Source organism: Tachypleus tridentatus, chromosome 7 (assembly GCF_004210375.1).
Source record: "Tachypleus tridentatus isolate NWPU-2018 chromosome 7, ASM421037v1, whole genome shotgun sequence".
Lineage (NCBI taxonomy): Eukaryota > Metazoa > Arthropoda > Merostomata > Xiphosura > Limulidae > Tachypleus > Tachypleus tridentatus.
Genome location: NC_134831.1, coordinates 60991119 through 61016901, shown reverse-complemented (window position 1 = coordinate 61016901; position 25783 = coordinate 60991119). Strand labels below are relative to the sequence as shown.

Here is a 25783-nt window from a genome sequence, read left to right as displayed (position 1 = left end):
GTATGTAGATTATATAGGAGAATCAACAGGTAGGCCTCAGTTAAAACATGTATGCACATTTTGGTGAATATTTCTGAGTGATAAAACATTGACAATTTCTTGTATCCATCTTAAACATTAAATTTTATTTTTGAAAACAAGACATTTACATATTAATTTGAGTATTTTCAAAAATCTAAGACTAAATAATAAATTCAAGGTGTAAGTGTACTGAAATTGAAAGAATGAGTAACTGAGTAAAGCATTTTAAGTAAGGATCAATATTAATTTTTATATAATAATAATATGGCTGTGTAAAGTCTATTTTCTGAATCAGGGTAACTTAAATTTAAAATATAAAAGTTTTTTTTTTTTTTTTGGTAGGGATTCTATTTGTCTGGAATATGAGGAAATCTCTATCCATTTTCTGTAGCTAGACATCCAGTACGTTTTTGATATGGTTTCTAACAGTACATTAAGTATGTTAAATTATTATAGAATGGGGAGGAGGAAATAATCTCAAGAGAGCTTTAAATTAGAAGGGCAAAAAACGGCCCTGATTAGAAGGAAGGGAGTATGAGAAATAGAATCTCAGGTTAAGGCTGATTATAAGGTAGAATGTTTTTTCTTGTAGGGTCTTTAACTTTGGTATGACACATTTTGTGTGTGTGAAAAATAAATTCTTTAAGGTGTTGCTGGTTAATGTATGTCTGTCATGAATTGTATTTAGTCAGTACTGTAGTTGTGCTCTTATCGTGCATTTTACCTTTTAATTTTCTTATACATATTGGCAATATCTTTTATTTTTTATTTTACTTTTTTAATGTTTTCATTGATAACTTACTTTGGTTATTCTGGTTTTTTATTCAAATTTTCTGATGAATACTGAAATTAATGTTACCACTTTGGAGGTTCTACGATACACTATGAGCACAATTAAATAGGCTTCAGTTTGGGGCAATTTGACTGAGGAATTTTTAGCCTTAATTTGTCAGGAGAATAGACATTATCTAAGCTTACCTTCTTTACCTGATAGTGCTTAATGTTTTCTTGAACCTTTTTGTGATGATGAGAATTTTGACAGCATTTATATTATTCTTTCTCCAGATTATGCCATACCTTCCTACACATCTTTTACAGAATCTGCTAGGCCTAATTTTTTTTTAAATATGATTTTTTCAAGTTTGTTTCATTTCCCCAATTTCTTACACTCCTGTTCCTTCTTTCCAGTATTTAGATTTCCCTCCTTCTCTTGATGTTGAGGCTCATACTGAGCATTTTGTTTCTCAGTTAAAAGCTGGTGCTAGCTTGTGTTGCTCTCTGCAGGCCACAGATCAGTAAGCATGGGCTTCCCATCAGGTATATTATCCCTTTCTCAATTCTCAGCAGTAAGAATCACTATTGTTAACATGAAAGGATTGATCCTGACAATCCTGTCAGTTTATTCCAGGACCAGTTTTCTGCATTCATCTATTCTCTTACTATTCTCCTGTGGTACTTGTCCACCATCCACTTTCTTTTTAAAGCATTTCACCATTCTCCTGATGTAGTTTTGGAAGATACTTTCTCCCTCCTTATCTCTACATTAGTGCAACTGTGTTCCTTGGCTTTATCACTTCACACTTGGTTTTTTTCTGTTTTGACCTTTTGGAGAAGGACATTGTCTTGTCTCAAATTCATTTACTGTCTGCTTACCTTTGAGACTTGCAGATGAATCCTTTTCTCTGAAAGTGTGTATTTGGAAATATTCCTGAAACTTAGGAGTCATGTGTAGAGCCTATGAGGCACTGTTTGACTTTATTTTTGGTTGCATGTTTATTTCACTCTGGACCCTTGCAATATTCTGGTGCATGTCTGACATCCTCCTGCCCTTTTCCTGTTCCTCCTACTAGGGGTTCAATGTTTTATGTTTATCAATGAAGGCCTCAGTGTTGCCAGGAGTACTGGTGACTGTCCTGTGGGTTCTGGTTCAGTGAGGGCTCATTTTACCACTTTTGTTACCCTCTGATGGGAATTCACTACTGGTCTTTGGGTTCCACAGAGTATTGTCAGGATTCCTCATCTATTTCATTTCCCCACCCTGTTGTTTCCTATACCCATATCCTTTGTTACTTCAGGATTTTACTACCAATTATCACAGAGAATTATAGAGCCTGTCAGCCATCATTCCCTAGGCTTTCACTCCAAGCTGTTTGTGGTCCCCAAGAAAACCATAGTCTGGTACCCTATGATCGATTTGTCCTGCCTCAATCAATTTCTGAATCTTCCCTATTTTACATTAGTGTCTTTTCTCCCTTTAAGGAAGTCTTTCTCTCTGAGTTTATGGATGACAAAGATAAAGATCTTGAATGCTTTTCTACACATTCTTTGCTGCATGTGCTATTTTTGAGTTCACAACCACAGGGCTGTGTACCAGTTTTGCACCTTGCTTTTGCACTTGCTTCAGGTCAGTGTATCTTTTAACAAGTGGTTAAAGATTTTGCACAACTTGTACATGCTCAAGGGTCTGAACTGTTAGTACCCATGGACTTACAGGGATAAAGCAGAAGGAGATAGTTGCCCATCTTTTCCATCCCTTCAGTTGAATAAACTGGGGGCAGATTGTTTTTTAAAGTAGTGCTTTCATGATCACCCATTTCACTGTCTCTATTATGGTGTTCTTCCAAACTCTCCAATGCATTTTATTTCCACGTTCCTCGAGTGGTGCATTGGAACCTTTGCCACTTTACTATTCTGAGCTACTGGGGTGGTGGGCCATGGAGGTATTCTCCTGAATGTAGTTTAATGCTAATAAATAAATACATATCATTTTAACTGAGAGTGGGATGGTGGTGTTATGTTGGTGCAGATGATGCTGTTTTTCCATTCATGTGCTCCTTCTCTGTACAGTGGGCTCTGATGGTTTATGTTGAACTCAGCTTCTGTAACTATCTAGAGGATGCAGTTGCATATCATTTACCCAGAGTTGGTGGTGCACTTTAATTCTGCACGGTCCTGTCCAAGGAGATGAGTTCGCACCTGGACAATACTAAATGAGCTCTATCTATGTATGATAGGCTTCGAGGATTCATATTGAATCCGTCTTCTGTGATGATCTGGAGAATGCATTTATATGTGAAATTATAGGAGTAATCCACTTCTGTGCAGTGGTATCTGAAAGTTTGTGAAGTACTTCAGTGCTTTACAGTCCTGTACAAGGAGATGCTGCTGCTTTAGAATTGACCCATTAAGTTGCAGTTCATCCCTTTGATAGGAATTCCTTATCATTCCATCACATGGATGTTAGTTCCTGGTTACTGATTTTGGATTTCAATAAGGACCAATCGGTGTAAGCTCTCACATATTTGTTACCTGTGTTTTTCCACTTTCTCACTCAGTTTGTCTCATAATCACAAGAAGAGGGATAATGTTGAAAGAGATGATGGTTCTCTCTCTGTTTCTCTACTCAAGGAGTTTTTGCAGACTGAGGTTGCTGTTAACAGTGGAGTACCAATTGGATTCAGTTTCTTTATGATCTACTCTCCACAGGGGCACATCTCTTACTACCATCATTAGGATGTTGGGTTCTGAATGTTTGGTTAGTTGACAATTGTGCCCATGTACCCATTTTGTAGATCCATTTGCACAGTATATGTTTTTATTCTACTGAACTTGAGGTGATGATGGGATGGAACCTCCTAACTACCAGGGATCAGATGTTATATTTCCAATTTTGTTTGGGTTTGGACTGAAGTTGATCTGTTGCATGTAGTCTGTGTGTCTGCTTTACCCACTCTACATCTTGGAGCACATCCATTTTTCCTTTCATACATGTTAATGTTAGAGGTTTCATCTACTGTCTCTCATCATCAGTATTTAGATAATGATGTAATGTGATTTGGATTCCAATCTAACCGTCTTCTCTCCTCTTTGGTTGTGCTCCTTCACTTTTTTTGCCAGTGCAACTCTTCTTAAAACTGGGTGATGAGTATGCCTGGTACGGAAGTGACGTGGTCTCTCATGTATGATTCTATTCAGAGAGAATCATCACTATAGGGTGTACTTCAGACATTTTTGAAGGTTGCTAATTTTTTATATTTCACACTGGTCTTTCCACTCTCATCAACATAAGATTCTAGCTGTGTGAACGAAGGAATGTACAGTATTGAAAAATTACAATTTTTCCTATACTGGAAATATACACATTTCCCATCCATCCTCCCTACTGAAAATTTGTTCTTCCTTTTCTGCCTGCTTTTGATGGTTCTGTAGAATCAAACAGAGAGAATCATATGCAGTAGGTGGGTTTGCCACACTCTTATTAATGAAGGATTGTTAAATAATAATTTGCATGTAAGGTGCTGTTGAAATATAATAATTGTGGAGTTGTTGGGAGTGGAAGGCTTGGGGTATGTAAAAAAAATTTGCATATAGAGAGCAGCACTGGATGAAAATAGCTGTTATATGCAAGAAGATGCAAGTACCTGTTGGAAATATATATTTAGTGTAGGAAAATTATAACTTTTATTTTTGAGATGTTATTTTTTGTTTTAAAAATTACCCAAAGTGGAATGGAATGCTATACAAACCTGGGGTAAATTTAAATGGAGTTAAAATGGATAATTTCTTTGACTTTTCAAATTACAATTAATTAAAAATTGGGGAACTTAACTGTAAGTGATTTCTGTGAAAAAAATGGATCTTGTCTCATCAAATTATCTTATAAGCTTGTATGTGTACAATGAAATATTTTTCAAATAAGCATTTTATCCAAAAGTAGAAATGGTAAACATATTAGAAATGTAAAGTAGTTTTTGTTTTTTTCAGAAAATGAATGAAGTAACAAATGAGAAGAATGAAGGACAATCCTACTGGACACAGTAATGTTTTAATGGAATACCTATTTCACAATAATAAAAAAATATATATTGTAATGAGTGGTCTACAGACTGTGTATCTTGAAAGTAAATAAAAACAGCAACTCTACTAAAGTATTCTTTTATTATTATATTTGATATTTCTTGTTTATTTTATTCTGTATTTCTTATTAACTTAATGTAGATAAATCTAATGTATGAATGCTTGTTAAAGTTACAGACTTTGAATTTTGATATTTAATTTTTGTAGTTTACATGTTTAAAGTTGTTAAAAATATTGTTTTCTTTCAAATATATTATACTATAAATATTTTAGTCACTTTTAACTTTTGCAGTATTGTAAATATTGTTTCACATACAGGATTTTTCTTGGTAGTGATTTAAAAGAACATGGATGTATTCAACTATATAAAGTGAGTGAAGTTATTATAAACACTAGACTTTTTTTAACAGTGCAACTTTTGGTCACATTTTCTTTGGAAGACATGTATCTTATTATGCATTTTGCCTGTTTACTCTATATATACTTCTGTAGCTTTAGCTGAAGATTTCTATAATTGCCAAGAATAGTATACCAAACATAGGGAGTCTATTTAATTAAATCTTTGAATTTGGTATATATTTAAATTATGTGTACACATTATTTCTATGGTTGCTTCAGTAGATGGAAGTTGGACAATGATACTGACAATAAGGCATAAGTTTTGGTTTTATTCATTATTTTAAACAAAATGTTTAGTGTCATAAAAGTGTTATATCTATGTATAGCTTAAACCTTCACTCAATTCTATTTGTTACAGAGTTCTAGATATTTCAGTTTCATATTCCTTTCCATATTAACTGGCACAGTATTAAAATCATAGAAATCATGGTGTTTGTTTTGTAATTCTGATTGAGAATACTTTTCAAACATAGTTGGTTTTTTTAATCCTGGCATAATTTATTTCATTAATAGTCTGATATTCCAAAAATATACATATTAAACAACTGTTCAGTGTTGTCACCACCAATATGTATCACTTAATCCATATTAAAAAATTGTATTGGATATTGCAAAATGTAACACACACACACACACACACACATATCCAAATATTTTGTAAATCTACACTTCAGCTTTTGAATTTTTACTTTGGGATCTTCTGTGGAACCTAGCACACCAGTGGAGATTCTTTGTGATAGCTGTTTGAATTGTTTTAATCAACTTGAAGTTATCCTTTCTTTGTTGTTTTAAATGCATAAAATATGTACATTGTTGGACTTGAGTTACTTATGGAAAGCTTGTGCTTAGTTTTTGAGATGGCTGAAGTTCAGGCTCTTCTATTATGTTTTCATTGAGGTTTTGGTAACTTTTATTATATATGTAAATTCTAGATTTCAGAAATGAAACTTGTCTCTCTGCACCATTAAGAGCTGATACCTAACATGCAACTGCCGTGAAATTTCCTGTGCATGCTATAACCTTGAACAAATTTTTACATTCGAGGTCTGTTCAAAAAATACGCGGACTGACGTCATAAAACAAAATGTACTTTATTTAGAAGTTACAGGTCTGGGACCCCTTAAAAGTACTCTCCAATGCACACACTTATCCCAGCAGTGTTTCCACTTGTTGAAACAGTCCTGGTACACTTCTTTTGTAATGTCCTCCAGCTCCTTCATCGCATTTGCCTTAATCTCGGGAATCGTCTCAAATCTTCTTCCTTTCAAGGGTCTTTTGAGTTTGGGGAACAAGAAAAAATCACAAGGAGCAAGGTCAGGTGAGTAGGGGGTGGGGAAGAACAGTGATCGAGTGTTTGGCCAAAAACTCACGACTTCTGAGGGCTGAATTTCGCAGCAACGCGGTGCATCTTCAATTTTTCAGTCAAAATCTCGTAACAAGATCCAACTGATATCCCACACTCTTTAGCAAGCTCCCTGACAGTCAGACGTCGATTTGCTCGCACCAGGGTGTTGATTTTGGTGACGTGTTGGTTGTCAGTTGACGTGGAAGGACGTCCAGGACGCTCATCATCTTCAATGGACTGTCAACCATCCTTAAAACGTTCATGCCACTTGAAACATGCCGTATGCTTCATAGCAACATCACCGTAAGCTGTGTTAAGCATAGCAAAAGTTTCAGTCGCAGATTTTTCAAGTTTAACGCAAAATTTCACTGCAAGTCGTTGCTCCTTCAGGTCATTCATTTTGAAATCCGCCAAACGAAAAAATGGCACTTCACTTAAAACCGCGTAGCTAATACACAAATGAAGATATCTGCAATCGGGAAATGGTGTCGTAATCAGCTGATCTGTGCGAACCTAGCGACATCAAGCGGATTCCCCTGAACCAACTGGAGCCGTGCAATTCAAACAGTCCGCGTATTTTTTGAACAGCCCTCATATGTGTATTGTATAGTCTATGACATAATAATCATAATTATGTAGCTCTCCACCAATAGAAGAGTGACACAACCTCAATGTGCAGTAATCACCTAACACTTGCACATAATTATAGGCTAATTTTTTCCTTGGTGCTACTCATGTTCAAATATGATTTTCTGTACATTTAAATCATAATATCAAAGTGATAGAAAACTATACTTATGAAACGTCATCACAACTATCATTGACCCATAAATGTTCTTTGTATTGAAGATTCCCATAATTGCCAAAGATAGCATACCCAACACAGGGAATTTCATAATTTCATTAAATCTTTGAATTTGGTATGTATTTAAATTATGTGTACACATAATTTAAGACTTATATTTTAATATAATTTACTGAATAAAGTACAATCTTACTGGACACAGCAATGTTTTAACAGGATACTTTAACTGGCACACTAGTATGAGATTGTAAATGCTACAGTATGCATTTTGCCTTACTCTCAGTAGGAGACTAATTGGGCCCAACCCTCATTTGAGATGTAGGACTTGGGTATTACCTGGAATGTGTGGTTAGGACAACCCATTATATTTCTCAAACAGTTTCTGGTGGATATGTAGAATTGGGTGGAACTTTTTGCCCTGGAATGTGGATGATCCAGCTGGGGGTAAAGGGGTATAAATTAGTGCAAGTTTACTAGTTTGATTTGATGGTAGCTTTTACAATATGATTTTTTTAATGTGTTATCTCATTTGCTTATAACAAACTATTTAATTTTAGCTCAACCAGTTTAGGTTGCCTTTTTCATGAATATGGCATACATTAAATGAAGCTCAAGTTCTAGTATAATCAGATGATAACCTCAACCTTCTCTTGTTTATTCTGCCACCTATTTGAGTAATCTTCATTTCAGTATTTAATATCTGAGTATTTCATCCCTTCTTCCATACAATAGCTGTATAAATACTTATTCTGTAATCTAACTTTTGATGTACAGTACTACTTATATACTGACCATTTTGCTCAATTCAGTAATGTGATATGGTATTCAAATTACATTTCTGATTGTGAAAACTGATCCCATTTTATGGATTTAAAAGTACTTTCTCACACCCACTTATGTTTATCATATGTCCTTTGATATGATTTTTATATATGTAAAAATGGCTGCTATGGATAGAGAAAGCACTATGTAGAGGAGCAAACAATGTTTTGGCCTTCTTCAGTCATAGTGATTTCTCTACCCATACCAGCCGTTTTTACATATATAATTTTCTCTACAAGTGGGTTTTCTCATCTTCATGGATTAATATGATTTTTAATAACTACAAATATTCCTTTACTTGTTTCTACCAGAAATGTAACTATACTATTGTCATCCTTATCTAACATAGTGTAATAAACAGATGTGTACTGTTTGACTAAGCTGTGTAGTATGCAGCTGTTTAGTAATACCTCTGAACCTTTACTTAATTATGTTTTTATATTGCATGGTATATTTATTTGCAACATGGTAATGTTTGAAATGCATCATACGTGTGTACTGTTTGGAGAAGTGTTGCAAGAACATGTGATTCAAGTTGTTCAGTTTCCTTTATGAACAGGAAGGTTGTATTTAAAAATATTTTATACACTTCTTTCCTTTTACTGATTTAGATGGTTTTCTTATACAGCATAATTTTATATATCAGCACATTTTGTTTATCCTGTGCATAAAGACTGAGTTTCTGTTTTGGGGAAAACAGTTTGTAAAGTTTGAAGATAAGTATTAATGGTGTTCATTGTACAGACCTTAAACCACCTGATTTTTTATCCATAAACCAGTGATGGTGGTTGTCAGACAACTGTTATAAAGTCTCATTATCAGTTCCATCCCTTCTGATCTTTATATTATTCTGGCACTAAATTTTGGCTCTGTAGCCACTGACCATATAAATTGCTCAGAAGTGACCATTATTTCACTGCTTTTTCCCAGAAGTGGGATACATGTGTATCTCTAGTTCATCTGGTCTGGCTTTCATGTTTGAGTGGGTGTTTTAGCTTATGTTACAATATAAGGCATACATCCCTCTTTAAATTAAAAGTTTTGAAATTAGCATGGAAGAGGTGTACATATTATTATATATCTGTTTCTAGGTTGTGTTTGAGACAAATTTTATCAGATAAGGTAATGTTTACAACATGTAAAGGCTAAGTGTATGTGTATATTGCTTACTTATTTCTTCACTTGCAGCTAACTATATTTTTCTCATTCTTCAGTATGACACCTAATTATATATTCCTAGCTGTAGTACCCAGGATTCCAGGCAGTTTAAATTCTCAGATCAACAACTGTTGTACTGAATTAATCCTGATAATTAATACATTATAGCAGTAATAAAGTCCACAAAATATACTGGACAGTTACAATCATTATGAATATTTGAAACACTATAGTGAACCATGTCATACAGTTGACTTCTGCATACATGCACAAGGGAAAATGAGGAAGACAGCTATGGGAATACTTTTCAGTATAATACTATAATTTTTATTACTGCATCCATCTTGACTGTGATACTGGATATTACAACACCTAAAAATGTGTAACAGAAATGTCAAAACCTCAATTACAAAGACATCTTTTGGTTGAGGAATGACTGTTGGATTATACTGATAGACATACCTTCAGAAAGCCTCATAAGGAGTAGTCAGCAGGTGTGATGTCATGAGATGTGATCAGGCATAATGTAATGTATATTGCATATCAATTATTGTGAATCACTTAGAAAAGTAAGCTGAAACTTTCCTTGTATAAAATAAGTTATCATACTTCCTGAAGATAATGGTTTGTTAATTTTTCAAACTTAAATTAGTGAGTTAATATTAGGATTTTTAATACTAAAATTAAAGTTTTATTCTATGTAATCACTTTTAAGAGAAAAATAATATACTAAGCACTGTTTGAGTACATTGTACTGAGTTGATACAGACATTTATTTCTTAAGGTCTGAGAAGTATCTGTGGGTGGCATTACTCTTCAGTGGAACCTCCATTTTGTACTTTGCTCGTGTTGCTATGCCAATTACCATGCCAACTGTTGCTAGAGAATATAGCTGGAACAAAGTCAACTCTGTAAGTTTTAAACTAGTATCACTGTTTTTAATTAAAATGCATTGTATATTGCTTTTTGTTTTGTTTAACTGGTAGAAATATGATCGATAAGTGTCATCATTCAGCTTATGTTTCTTCATTATTTTCGAGACTTCATTGTTTACCCTGTTGTCATAATAAGCAATTTTAAAAATATGGAGTTTCTTAAGTAACTTAGTACAAAACTTATCAGTTTCAACTTAGTGAAATCTGCAACAAAAACTCGCATACAAGTTTATGTTTAATTTCAGGATGTTATTTAAACAATGTTGTCATACCAGTGAAATAAAAGTTTTATATTAATATTATTGATTGATGGTAATGGTGAAAAAACTATTTCTTAATAGTTGGATAATGTAATTAGATTAAAAATGTTTAACATCCAAAGGGAATACTAGTATGCTTATTTTATTACCAAATAGGATTATGATCATAATTCTTTAATCGTTCAACTACAGCATAATGTACACATGTATGAATTGATTATATAGTAACCCAACAAAACTTTGTGGGAAAAAATGGAAGTGTGATGGGCTTTATTACCTTTTATGGAGTTCTGTCATCAATTTTATGTAAGTTCGGAGTTTCTTCATCTACATTAAGTTGCTAGCTGACACTTATTTTGAGTTAGTTGCACTTCAGCTTGTGCTAGTCAGATATAAACTGTCATAGTAATTTTATGCTCTTTCTTCAATTCTGGGTACATTTTGGGTAAATAAAGCTGTATTCTATTTGTTGTTTTTCTGCCTCCTACTTTGTGTATTTATGAGTTGTTTTTTTTATCTTATGAATTTATGTATGTTTAAGTTTATGCAAAGCTGTTTACCAGCATCATAGTGCTCTCTTACCAATCTGCAATACAGCTTACATTTAGTTCTGTCTGGTGTTAAAACTCCTTATTTACTTGTATGTAGTTATATACTCAGCTTAGATATGAGTAAAAACATCAAGATCTTCTAGCTGTAGTATGAGGAGTGACTTGGATGTACCTTTATTCCTAAGTAAAAGGACTAATGAGAAGTTTTGAATTATTGGCATTTGTGACATTTATTGTAGTGCCAAGTTGTATAAACAGTTTGAATTGAGCAGGAATGGAGGGGAATATTGTTCCCATTGTTAAAATAAATAAATATATGCATTGTCTCTCTTGTAATATGACCATGCACCCAAGAGAAGATTTAGAGAGAGAGACTGAACTGTACTATTTAGTCTTAACAAAAACACATGTAGAGACAATATATGAGTTTTCCCTGTGCTAAATATCCATCAACCATTAGTAAAATTAGTTTTTGATTTGATCTTGTATTTTTTTTTTACATAAAATAACTTTCAATAACTTCATAGCTTAAACAAACTCTCTTAACCTTCCATTCTTCCTTCTGAGAGAATGTTTATTTTTATCTGTGCAACCAGTGACACCATTACTATCATACTTATCCAAAGATGTAACTCTGCTATGATTCTTGGTATAATATAGACTAACTATAATTCTTGGTCTTCTTCCTCTTTCCAGTAAATTGCTACAAGTGAATGGCAGGTTCAAGATTGAAGGTGTTCAGATTCTTTCCACTTAGCTCCACCATCATCAGGTCCATAAAATGTTGCAATATTAGTCTGTGCTTAGTCAGTGTTGGTTCTTTGCATGGGAGAGAAGTTCCTTTTTGCCTTTTCAGGTGGCTTGGGAATGAAATGACCAGAGCCAAATAGATAAGAACCAAAATGTTCCTGAGGTCCTGCAAAAATCTGCAAAAATTCTGAGCAGTCACTGAAGGTAAGACGTTTAGTCTTATCACCTTGTAGGATACTGGATTCAAGTAATAATGCAATGAGTTCTGTGTAGAATTTATTTTTAACTGCCATACTGGCTTACACGGATATTTTATCCATCCTGTCCAAACTTAGAAAGCTGTTCCTTTTCAGTTGGTCAATCTTTGAGTTCAACATATGGATTAAAGTTGAAGATTTGACATCTCTCCTCAACTGTATCATGAACAACTTTAGCAAAAATGTTTCCATCTTTGACCACCTGGGACATACATTCTATGCTTTTGCTGTTTGATGACTCTTTTTCTCCTACTACCTGTTTGTTGTTCAATGCAATGCCATTTTGAGACTTTTAGTTGTTTGTTGCAAAATTTAACATGTCTTTGTTTAATTGGTGATGTATGAGATTTAGCATTGTGCTTTCAAGTTTGAGCATAGCTTTCACAAACATTGATTGGTTTGTGTGATTATAATGAGGCTGAGAGATGATGGCTTAATGTACAATTTTCTACAATTGAAGAAACAGAATAAAGTTCATTTTAGGCTTTTAGCTGTTGGTGCATGATACCCTAATTCATCAAATGGGTAACTGGGGTTGGTCAGTTTTGCACAAGAACCTTGATAGCCCTTTCCCAATGAACAACTTAACAGATGCCTATGAAACTTGGTCTCCTTTTAAACATTAGTACCATAGACCTTACTTTAGTTTTAAAATGAATAATAATAATAAAAGTAATTTTTTAGTTCTTTTTAAATGGTGCTAAGCACTTGCATTATATAGGTCAGAAATTTATCTCTGTTCTTATACAGTCAGTTCTAATGTGTATGTTGTGTAGTAGAGGTCAATCAAGTGACTTACATCTTTTGTTGGGATACTGTATCATTTATTTTGCCTGTTGTAACCTTTTCTACATCAACTGTGCACACAAGGTTTTTTGCTCTATAGCAATCATTATAGTGTCCATTCTCAGTGATACTGTATGTATGTATATAGCTGCATCTTTGATGGCTATATCATCTTATTCACTTAGCTGTTTAACTGTTAATAAAGCAAAAGGTGTAATTGGATCATAAAGGGTCCTGGGGCTAAAATATTTACAATGTTACTATTCAAAATTTCAAATATATTCTTCCCACAAGTTGCAGTGCCATTGTATAAATCAGTATTTGTTTAATTACTATTGTATCAGTGGAAGAATCATTGGTGGTGGAAAAAGTTATTCAATTTTAATAGTTCCTGAATTTCTTGTCTATGAACTTCACAAATATATTAGAAACATGTGCATCACTGTTTGTCATTACCATAACTGGCATAATTTCTTTCCTGTAGTTTAAATATTTTTTGGAAATTGCCTTCTCCTAATGTATTTCTCATTTTGTTTCATATTACTGAATTCCCAAATAAAAGGGGTGTTTTCTGGTTTTACCATGCTAATTAAATGAGCATGAAAACTATTTAAAAGGCCTTTCAGTTTTTTCATACTTACATATAGTGGTATATTTAAAGATATTACAATCAACCACAAAATCCAGTTGCAAGACTACAAATACCATGTATGAATTTGTTCTTGAAATACTGACAAAACATAATATTCTTTTATTCTGTAAACTGGCCACTGGTCTTTATAATGATCATATCTAAAAATCATGATTCCTGAAATTTAATGGGATGATTTTTCTTTCATTTTTGGTGTGGAATTCTTCATGTGTTGATTTGTTTCCTACGAAGGACTGGCAGGATTTTTATTGTTGTATATATCTGATGAGCTGCAGGTTTATTAAGGCTCAGAAGGGTTATGTTTAACTTCATATTTGTCAATCTGGGTACTTTATTGAGATTCAGAAGGGATGAAGCTTACCTCAAAACTAGAAAACTGAGTATTCTTTTGAAGTCCAGAAGGCAAGATGTGAACTTCAGAAACTTATAGGTTGGCTTGCAAACAAATGGTAATGGATTAATATAAGAAGCAACAGGTCGGATGGTTTGTTCTGATTTTTGTGTAATAAAAATGGTGATTAATACTATTTAACATATTGTGAGGACAGAGATCTGAATTGGGTATAATTTTTCTTGTATGTTAAACATTTTTGATAGTCTTAGAAGGTTATGTAAAAAGTAGTTTCTAAATAGGCTATTCAGTGAAAACCACTAGTAACATATGTATGTATGTATATATGTGTGTGTTTCTGTGATAGATAACCACAGATGTATGTATGTAAGATCAGGTCAAATATCAGGCATGGAGGAGGAAAACTTTGAAACTATGTCTTAATTGTTTGTGATAAAATACATTATAAAACTTAGTGTTTAGTTGCTCAGAAATATGAGTGACTGAAGTAACAAGCAAGTACTTGTGATTGCTTTAAAAGTATGATGTCAACCTACATTGGAATGAGATCCAATAAGCAAAAACTCTTAGGCCAAGTCCCAGACGTTTTTCCAATATAAGTAACCTTTTAGCAGTATTATCTAGAAGCTCTAAGATTCAAAATGCATGCTAGGCTTTATTTCTTTTTCATACAATTGATTTTCTAAAAAAATGCATCCAAGGATAGAACAGAGTATTAAGTGGTGCTAGTACTTCAGATAAAAGGTGATTTCTTTGTAGGGAGAAACTTTAAATCATACAAATAATTACAAACTGGTAGTTTCTTTAGATAAACAATTTTACACAATTTTGGAAATGAGACTGCAGAGAAATCAGTGCATTGAGCAGTAAAATACTCTGAAAATTTAAGCTTAATCTCATGTAATTTAAAATTAAGTAATGTTGTATTGAAAGAGGACAGAAGCTGAGACAAAAATCAACAGCAACTGGTCAGTGAGAAATGTTGTAAGTATGCTGAGGATGTCATACTTTTCAAACTATCACATTTATATCCTAATTGCCAAAGTTCCTCACCCACTTTTGTTCCCATGTGAGTAGATGCAGTGTTAAGAAAGAAATTACTGGTACTATACTGTGCATGTTTAACATTAATATATGTTGTGCTGTCAGGTTAAATTTATTATAATTTACTGTTTTCTTCACTTAGTCATACTTACTTTACAGCACTTTCACTCCCAAAAGTTTTAACCTACTGACTGTTGATTTGTCTTACAGGGTACAGTCCACCTGCAGTAGTTGAAAGCAAGTGTGCTGTATACAGTGTACATCTTGCAAAATTTTTCACATGCATTTAAAACAACTGTAGTAAAAGGATTAAAGATTTTCTTTTTTTTTGTTTTGTTTTTTTACATATTATCATGCTTCTTGAACTTCATGCACAAGTGTTATGTGTAAAAATGTGAGATATATAAAAATATGAATTACAAGTGCTTATATCACATGCATCATCGTATAAAACTACACGTATGCATGTGATTTCGATTTCAACCTCATGGAACTTGTTGTGCTATGGATGTTTGTGAATACTTACTAGCTAGAAGTAGAATTTCACAGACCACTCCTTGTTTGTGAATAACAACAAATGGCAGTCAATTTCATAACTAGTGAACAATATAATTTTTATGTTTTTTCTGAAATATTCCTGGATGTGGGACTTCAGTACAAGGTGACATCTCACGTTATTTGCATCATGCAGTATTCCACTTGCAAAATGCAAGTGTTATGTGGTACATGTTGAGCCATAATTTATGTAACAATTTTTTTTATTGGTATTAGTTTCTAAAGTTATATTTAAAATGTATTCAGAGTATTGTGTACTTAAATTTTTGTATCAGTATTGTGTAAATTTTGGAACATTTAATGTAGAAGCTATCAGTTCAAAGTCATTTCAAGCTGTTGCAATTGTATTAACTTTCCAGCATGGTGAGGTAAATAATATTCTATTATTGCCATTTTAATTTCACATTTTAAAAGTGTAAAATGAAGATTAGTGATCCAGTGTAAAAAAAGGTAATGAATCTAACAGAATTTGCAAAATTATATGTATATTATTTATGAACATTGGTAAGTTTTGAAACTGTTATTTGTTGGATATTAGATTGATTTCTGTACAAGGTTTTTTCCCTTACATTGAGACATGATCCCACACAAATGGAAATTCAGCCTATGAGTTTATTCTGTATGTTTTATATACTATTAAATATTTCTTGCCATAAGTTTTGAGGTTAAGTTGTTTTTTTAAATGATTAATTTTGTGTATTTAATATTTGTAATTAAATATATATAGATATACACTGTTTTCTGCTTCTTTATTTTGGTAAATTGTTGAGTTGTTTTAAATTATTTCTTTTCATAGGGAATAATTTTATCCTGTTTCTTCTGGGGCTATGCTCTTACCCAAATACCTGGAGGAAACCTTAGTGATAGTATGGGTGGAGATTATATTTTATTTGTAGCAGCCATTGGATGGTCCTTACTCACTTTTTGTACACCTGATCTCATTCATGGTTTTGGTCCATTTGATGTTATTTGGCCTATTGTTTTATGTCGCTTTGTTCTTGGGCTTTGTCAAGGTAAAGTTTCAGCTTAATTTTACAATTGATTGTGTATCTGAATAAATAATGAAATATGTATTTTTGTAGATAAAAATTATGTAAATGAATATAGTGAATACATAAACAGGAATATATTTCCTACAGTATCTTCCTTACTAATTGGTCATATAGAATTCTGTTTACACAGCATTTGTTATTGTTATATTGTTTTGTGTATCTGACAATTAGGAATTATATCTTTTGATTCTGTGGATTTCTCACGGTTATATATATATACATATATATTTTAAGATTCATCCCACTCTTGAGTTTTAAGTGTGTAGACATTTAATATTTAGACAGATATTCAAATATTGCTTTAGAAGCATGGTAACATAGTATTACTTTTTGGTATTAAAGGTGTCCATTTTCCAAGTGTTACTTCTTTGGTGTCAAAAAAGTTAAGAACAGCAGAAAAGACATTTTTTGCCAGTGTTGTGTTTACAGGTGCTCCTGTTGGGTAAGTCTGATTTTTTCAGTTAAAAATATATCAACTATGTTGATGACCATGACTCAAAAAAAGTGTCCAAACATAAATCCTTATTAGAAAAGGTCCATATGCCAAAAACTAGGTTCTGTTTTTCTTTATTTTCTTTGTGTACTTACTCTAAAGTATATTTACTTCTGACTTCTTACTTTCAAGTAATATTTAATGTTTAATTACATATTCTTGTAAGCTCTTGATAAGGGTTGTAACTGTTGACCCAGTTATGAAATTTCAGACTACAGATTTAAGTTAATTATAACAAGGTACAGTATCTTTTTATCATTACTTCAGTTTTTATTACTTAACTTAGGTTTATTAATTCATTACTTAGGTTTTATAGTTAAATAACCTCTTTGATCTACTTAGTTGCAAGTTTTCAGTACATATACCATGCACTGCATAATAGGTACCTTACTATTAATTCAGCTCAAGGCTAAAGAATATATTGGTTATTTGAAATACTGAGGGAAATGCCTATAAGTGATCTTCTTTCCTACATATCTTTGAATCACTAGTTGTTATATAAATAAGTAGAAGATTCTTTAGAATGGTGGAGCATGGACAATTTCTTAAATAGTTTGTTTACTTTATTGCTTAAACTTTTTTTTTTAGTTAGATAGATTTATTTTTCTTTTTTAAAGGATGTGCATTTTGATTGTACATCTCGTGCATGTTCGATTAAACAAAAATATAAGTTATGAAAATTCAAATACTATGCTTGTACTGATTTCATTGAGTCAAGCGTTATGGTTATCAATCTTGTAGGTTCTAAACAAATGAGAATACCTTAACCATTTATATGAACCCAGCAGTATTTCTCATATACTTCATATCATGTACTGTAGACCTAATACTGATGCATTTTAAGATTGTAGACTCAGTTTAAGCTTTTCCTACTTCTTTAAATTTTCTTGATTAAACAAGTTTTAAAATGTGATATTAAATTTGTTTAGTGTTTGTGAATACTAGAATTTTGATTTGGCTAGTACTTTGTAAGTCTTCATTATAAACTACTAAACAAATGTTGATGTAGTTGGCTGAATTATATCTCTCATCATTAAACTGTATTAGTTATTTATGAGAAAATGTAACTGTGGAAGTAGTAAAAGCAACATTGCAAAAGATTCCTTTTTTTTTAGGCCTTATAAACCATAAGCAAATTATATTAGCTAGGAAATAGTCTGAAGACAATATAGCTTCCTTCTGAGTTTAACACTTGCTACATGTTAAATGATAGATAATAATAATAACAATAAAAAAATTTAACAATTGAATGCAAAGCAGAAACTAACCTTAAATTTGATAAATCTTGTTTAACAATTCTTTTAATTTTGAAACCCAACATTGTAGTTTTGCAGTTGTGGCTATTTATATTTGCTAGTTACTTTAACACACTATTGTTTTGCAGTTGGTGTTATTGTAATTTTGGGTATCATTTAGTGACTATTTATTAAGAGTGTGTTATGTCTGATAATTACTGTGTCACGATAACACATACTTTTATGTATCCAGCAAGAAATTAGCAAGTTTGGTTGATACATCAGAATGAAATTTGTACTGACAGTGTATAAGACTGTTTACTCCTTACATTGGATAACTTGCTACTCCATCTTTTTTATTCAAACATTGTTTTATACATGTTTATTTTTTTACATATTTCACAACTTATAGTGTTAGACTATGCAAATATTGGAAAATTATTTTTTATTCACTGAAAGGAACATTAAGCATTTCACTTGATAATGTAACATAATTTTTGTGAAGAGCAAGGGACTGTTTGATTCTTTGGGGCTTTTCTTATGTAACCACCCTTCAGAAAAGTAAAAATTTAAAACTATTTTTTTATATTTAAGGAAATTATTAATTTTCCATTCAAATGTCTCCACTACTGACATTCATGCCTTATTCTGAAAGCTAATTATTCTCTTGAAAGTAAAACTCTCTTAACCAGAACCTAACATTTCATTTCTAGGCTTTGAACTTGTGACTTCATTTTCATTTACTTTCAGAATACAGTATCCAAAGGTCCTTGTAAACTTTAATAAAATCACCCCTACCTTCTTTTCCTCAATACAAAAAATAACTTGAGTGTTAAACTTTGTTATAAAATAATCCTTCCATTCCAGAAGTCATCTTAGTAGCTATCCTAATTTTATAGAATAAAATACAACATATGGATTCCATATGTAGTGGACTATACAAGAACAATTTGATAATTTAAATATTAAAGAAAGTGAACCTAAACTGATATTGTTAATTTGCCATAAAGTATTAATTTATCTAGATAGATATTTTTACTTCAATTTTTAATTTGGTTGCTTGTACAATGCTTTTCCATAATTGTAATTATACTAGCTGATAGGAGAGTGGTGGCAAACAGTTTGTGTCATTTCTTCAATAAAAACAAATTCAAAAATTTGGGAGCAACAGTTCAGTGATATAATATTAAGGTACTACTTATAAGAAAGATGTGTTCTAAACTTTGACTTTTAGATGTGTTAAACTGGAAATCTGTTTTCATTATTTTGTATTTAAGTAAACCACAAGTTTCAGAAAAGCTAAGTAATATGTAGCTTATGAATGTTGGATTGCATAATTCAGTATTAGACTGTTCATAGTATTATGTAGCAGTTGCAGACCTGATTAAACTGTATTGTGGATTAACAATGTAAGAGAAACTTGCATGGCTACTGAAAAATTAGTTTTGCAATGGTTAGTAACATGCACATAAGAATCATCTTCTAAAATTTATTATTTAGATTGATGTTCACTTGTTTAGCCATTTCTAGCAAGATATATACATACATACTTCTAGCTTAAAGTTAAAAGAAACATATTTAGATAAACTTAAAGTGAGTGAATAATTAGAGTAAAGAGCTTAAAAGTAACTAACTAGTTTTAGTAATGTTTGTGTATCTTTGTAGCATATCCTAAATATTTTTTTTAACTGCAGAATGTTATTGAATGGCAGCTTAGGATCTTATATGTTGAATCGATTTGGTTGGCAGTCTGTATTTAGATGTGCAGGTAAGTTTGTTTTCCTCATTGTGTATTTCCAGCTGCTACCATGCTAGGTATGATAAAAAATGTGTTGTACTAAGTTTATAGACAGAATAAATTTAAAAGTAATAAAAATTACAGATAATTATTATTAAGTTTTAACATTGGAATTATGCACTAAATTATCCTTGTTACTTCCATATTTTGTACTATTTCATTCATTTATTGTTCAGCAACTGTACATATTCCAAAAATGTTAAAATATAAAAATTAGATATTGAAAGCAATCTCTGAAAATGTAACTATATTTTATTTATGAAAATATTAGAATTGCTAAGTCTAATGTAATACTCTTAACTGTAAAGACTGTAATCATTGCTTATAGTTTTGTGACACAAGACAAATTATCTAATCAAGTCAGATAATTCCTATTTAGGACATTGTACTAGTCTTAAAATTCAGTTACTAATACATATAAGTTTTCACTTCGAACCAAAGATGACAGTCAGTGATGTTGAGAAAACCCACTTGTAGAGAAATATATATGCAAAAACGGCTCGTTTGGGTTGAGAAAATATTTTACATAGAAAAGCGAACAACGTTTCGACCCTCTTCGGTCATCGTCAGGTTCACAAAGAAAGAAAGAGGTAACTACTGGAAGCTGACCACATGTTTGGAAGGGGTTGTGTAACTGAGTGTCGGAATGTAGAGGGCGGTGTTACATGTTTAAATATATAATTTTATATTATTTATAATGATCACAGTACGTTAGCTCTGATATTTATAAGTTGATTGCAGTACATATAATCTCAGTTTAAAAACAGGTTGTGGTAAATTGATGGTTTAAAAGATCTAATTATGAATGCTTGTGATTTTAAAATTGTAAATTTATAGTTTAAAAAGAATCTGTTGATATATCATATACTTTGTATGCTGGCTGTGACCCTGAATGATTATATGACAACTAAGTTTGTGTGAAAGAGATTTTTATACAACAGCATTTGAAACTTACAGACAATGCTGAGTTTTATATCCAGTCTAGAACTGAATGTTCTATTGACAGTCGATGTCCAATGTGACCAAATTAATCTTGAGTTGATATTGTTACACCTCACTTAATCTAGTTAGCTTTCTTGACTGACTTTTTATTGGTGAAGATATGTAATGTCCATGTAGAAATACTAACATTCGAAGTTAATTCACTGATGTCGAACAGTTTGTAATGCTCAAAATCTATAAATGTTCCTGGTCAAATTCTGTAGTTTTCCATTAACCACATTTATAGCTTATGAGGCTTATAGTATACTGTCCATAGCCAACTAATAATAATACTGTCTCTCAGCACATTTGTTTATATAGTATAAGGTGAGATTCTTGAAAGTTCAACAGTGTTCAAAAACAAGTAAACCACATATTGTTGGTTCTTACTCTCAAGAATCTTCTACAAAATTAGAGAAGATGCAGGACTTGTGCAATACACAGCCAACAGTATGTGTCACTTATATGAAATTGAAACACAAGTATAATAGTGAACTTGTATATGGGTAACTCATCTGTAATGAAATGTTATCATGAATATTCAGCTTGTGAAATATTATTAAACAGTTGTAATGGATGTGTTAGGACTAAGCTGTGCATCTAATTTCATAAAGATTATGAAAAAGAAATTATCAACTAATTCATTATAAGATAATAATGCAAAGTGTAGTTTAATATAAAATAGTAATGAGAAGTTTTACTGGATGTGTTAGGACTAAACTTGGTGGTTTGGTTAATGTAGACTAGTAATGAGATACTTTATTTACTAGTTCACTGACATGAAATAATAATGAATAGTCTTAACTGTACATGAGTGAAATAACTTTGGTTACAGTGGTTTCATTTTAAATTTGAACAAATATGTATTGACTAAGCTGTTATATACTATAAACATAAAGTTTTTCACCATGTGTGTTAAAACTGAGCTTAGTAACTTGTTACCTGTTAGATAATATCAAAATTTCTTTTAGGTGTGTTAGGATTAAGCTGGGCAGTAGTACTACGATATATTATGCTAACCTACAAGAAAACATCTTATTCTTCAAAAGAATGTGAAGATGGTAAAATTGACATTGAATCTAAAGTTCCTGTTATGAAAAATTCTGTTCCATGGGTAGTTTTATTGCAAAGTCCAGCATTTTGGTACGTATTTTGGATTATTAGTTTAGAATCAAAATTAATAAATTTATTTGTTATAGTTCATATTTGTAGCTCTAAACATTGAAATTTTACAATTTTTTTTACTAATAGTATACTAAATAAAATTTAAAAAAGTTTATATCAAATGTTCTTTGACCTGTTATGATATTGGTTTTTGTAAAGCTTGCACTAACCCATCTGGCCTGTATAATCATTAGTATTGTTGAAAAATAAATTTATATAGCTTAAAATATATCCTAAACTAAAATTTATAACAGCATTGTAACTTTTTATTAATCAAAACTGAATTCTGTGAATCATGGTACTAGGGAGTTCAAGATACAGTGGTCAGCTACATACTATTTCACATTGCCAGGTTCAAATGGATGGGCATTTACATTGAAGTGCCTTGAATATATAGTTTAAAAATGTTTATTTTTTTATGGGTAGTTACATTATTTTTCACACACAGTTTTCTCTTCAATATATAAAATCAGGTTTGTATTTTTATTCATAAAATTCAGTTGGTGTTATTCAGTAGGAGGAAATGTTCTTAAGGTTGTAATAATATTTATACATATGTAAAGTTCATAATACAGGCTTATACAATTTTACATAGGTTTGTGAAGCTTAAGATAACTGATATAGAAAACAAATCAGGTTTATAGATACTTGTATTTTTATTTAAAAAACAAGCATCTAATATATAATTAAAAGAGGAATTAGTAAAATATCTGACCATTCTTACATAAAACTCGTAAAAGTTAATCTACCCAGTGTTAATAAGAACATGATACTTGAGAAACTAATTGTAATAATTAAGAGTTATGATGTGCCTAAAGGTTATATCTCTTCTTGATAGGAACTAAAATTTTATAACTTAGAGAAAAATTTTAATTCAACAAAAATGATATCTTTATTATTCATAACTTCTATTTTTAGGTCTATGTTGTTTGCACATTTTGCAGAAACTAATACATTCTTCATTATGATGTCATGGTTACCAGTTTACTTCAGTGAAGTATTCCCTGGTGGGAAGGTAAGTCTTTGTTTATGTTTATTTAATAATACTGCTCAGAATGTAACATTTTAAAAATTAGAACAATCAAAATATTTGAGATACATAATATACTGTAATTCTGGGTGATGAGAAACCCGTGTGAAGTAAAAATATATCTTGGAACGGCTGGTATGGGTATTAACATTTTTACTAATAAAGCAAAGTAAAAGTGTTAATACCCATACTCTAATTGTTGCAATTATTAACATTTCTGCTCATCTGTTATTGTAGAATGTATGATCTTAACTCTTTCAACAGGAGCTTGGTCAATTTGACCAACTACGTGACCACTTTGTACTCATTTCAATCTTTACAGATTTTCAGTGTATTGTGTATGTCTTTACAAAATTTGGCAGTCTTTCATTTCAGTTAACATTATCAGTCTTTCACATACAAAAAATCATATTTTTAGTGAAGTTTTTTAATTAACTAAAATAAAGATTTGCCCCTGAATATATTGAGTATTTGTTTTGAATAGTCCATGTGTAAAGTAATTTCCACATTAAGATTAAAAGTGTTTTATCTCAAATTTCCTTTGTGTAATCCATAAGACCTCCTAAATATATTTCAAACATTTTTTTCAGTAAAATTTTGTTTTATCTGTTATTTTCTCTATGCTATCTCTAAATGTAATTGGTCAGTTTCACTGACCTCATAACCACCAAAAAAATTGAAATAAACCAAGTTACCTTTTTTTATTTCAAATTGTAACATGAAACCAAATTCATTTATCCTAAGTAGCTTAAAGCTTGTAACAGTATACATCTATTTATAAATATATTTTATTTTTTGATTGCCCTTTCAACCATGTCTAACTATTACCTGCATCATTATAAGTTGTATATTACCTGGGGCATGATGTGTAGCTTCTATCATGCTATCAAATTACATTTCCCATGAGCTACTTACTACAGGGTGTTCACATGTGTGCTTTGTAAAACAGTTTTATTATTATTAATTTTAACTAACCTAAAAAAATTCATATTTTTACATTTTAGTTACTTTTATAACAGTAAATAATGAATAAACATGAAAAGCAAGAAGAAAAAAATTTTCTTGCCATTGATTGTTGAAAACACTAAAGCCTGTTTTTATACTAATGGTAGTAATGCACTAAATAATTTTTTGTATTAAATAATACACCAAAGAACACAGATTATTAGCATGTAAGAAAGCAAATAATTTCTTTTAACATTAATATTTTTTTTTTCTTTCTAACTATGGGAACAGAGCCATTACAAATTCATCCAAGCTAGCTGTTGGTATTCCTGTGACAATCAAAGCATGAAATTGATGCTTATCTGTTGAGAATGCAATGTGTTATTTGTTAGATGAAAATCTTGATTTTATATTGGTTATAGGTAATATATGATTAAATGTAACAGAGAACTATTAACAAATCCTGAATGAAAGAGAGGGTGTGAGAGGAGGGTTCTGATTTTCTATTTGATAGTCCTATAATCAAACAAAATTGAAGGCTATAGAATTTATGGTTTTTCTGAGCAATGATGATTGTATAATGAGTAATTTGTTTAATTTTGTACTTTTTTAAGGGGTAATGGATAAAATAGAGAAGACAAAAATGTATTGCACTGGGAGAAATTCATGATTGTTTTTAATATTGCCTTATATAATTAAGAACTTAAAACTTACAATTAAAATTTGGATTAATTGCTGATATTTTATGCTGTAGCAATTGATGTAACATAAAAAACAGTAGTTTATTGAAATTTTGAACATGAGACATTAAAACTTTGTTATGCATAGTAAAGGATTTCTGGGCAAGAGAGTTAAGAAGTTAAAATAACATACAGACAACAAAGGATCATTTAGTCCTTCAAAGCTGTCTTGTATAACTCTCTTTTAAGAAAAGTAATAATTTAAACATTCCCTTTGTTTTTCAGCATATCAGTTTCCCTTTTAAGCTTATTTTAGTTGCTGGTCTTTACTACATGTAATAGCAACTTGTTCCATAAATTGATCACAGTGTCGGAAAAATAATTCTTAGTGAAGTGTAGCAGATCATTTTGAGATCTTACGTTTCATCCTATTCAGGATATGTAGCACAAAAAATCAGAGGTCTTTATTCTAATAAATTCCTTGGATAATTTTGGAAACTTTAGTAAAATCATTTCTTTCCCTTTTTTCTCAAGATAACTATTCCATCCCAAGAATTACCCTATTAGTAATTCTAGCAATTCAGTAGTAGTCTGAAGGCCCTCAAACCAGTCAACATCCATTTCCTGATAAGAAAACCACAACTGTATATTGTTGGTCATTGTAATACCTGCTATTTAAAATGTATTTTTAAAACACGAGTCCTTTTAATATTAGTCTGCCTTGTTTCTCATTTTGGACACAATTGAAAGACATTCACATAAACACAGTTCAAATATGCATGAGATTTTTTTTTATATTTATATATAAAGATTTTATATACTCTTGACAATTTAATTTTAGTTTTGATTATATATT

General features: G+C 31.3%; 1 protein-coding gene across 1 annotated transcript in view; it reads left to right on the top strand.

Annotated features, from left to right (window-relative positions):
* MFS18 (major facilitator superfamily transporter 18) overlaps positions 1-25783 on the top strand; it is a 47652-nt gene continuing 21869 nt past the window's right edge. The window contains exons 1-8 of the mRNA XM_076511967.1: positions 1-49; positions 4786-4838; positions 10192-10318; positions 16346-16562; positions 16944-17043; positions 20024-20097; positions 22080-22251; positions 23191-23287. Coding sequence (XP_076368082.1) covers positions 4789-4838; positions 10192-10318; positions 16346-16562; positions 16944-17043; positions 20024-20097; positions 22080-22251; positions 23191-23287 — 837 coding nt within the window. The 5' untranslated portion in view covers positions 1-49; positions 4786-4788. The remainder of the gene's footprint in view (positions 50-4785; positions 4839-10191; positions 10319-16345; positions 16563-16943; positions 17044-20023; positions 20098-22079; positions 22252-23190; positions 23288-25783) is intronic.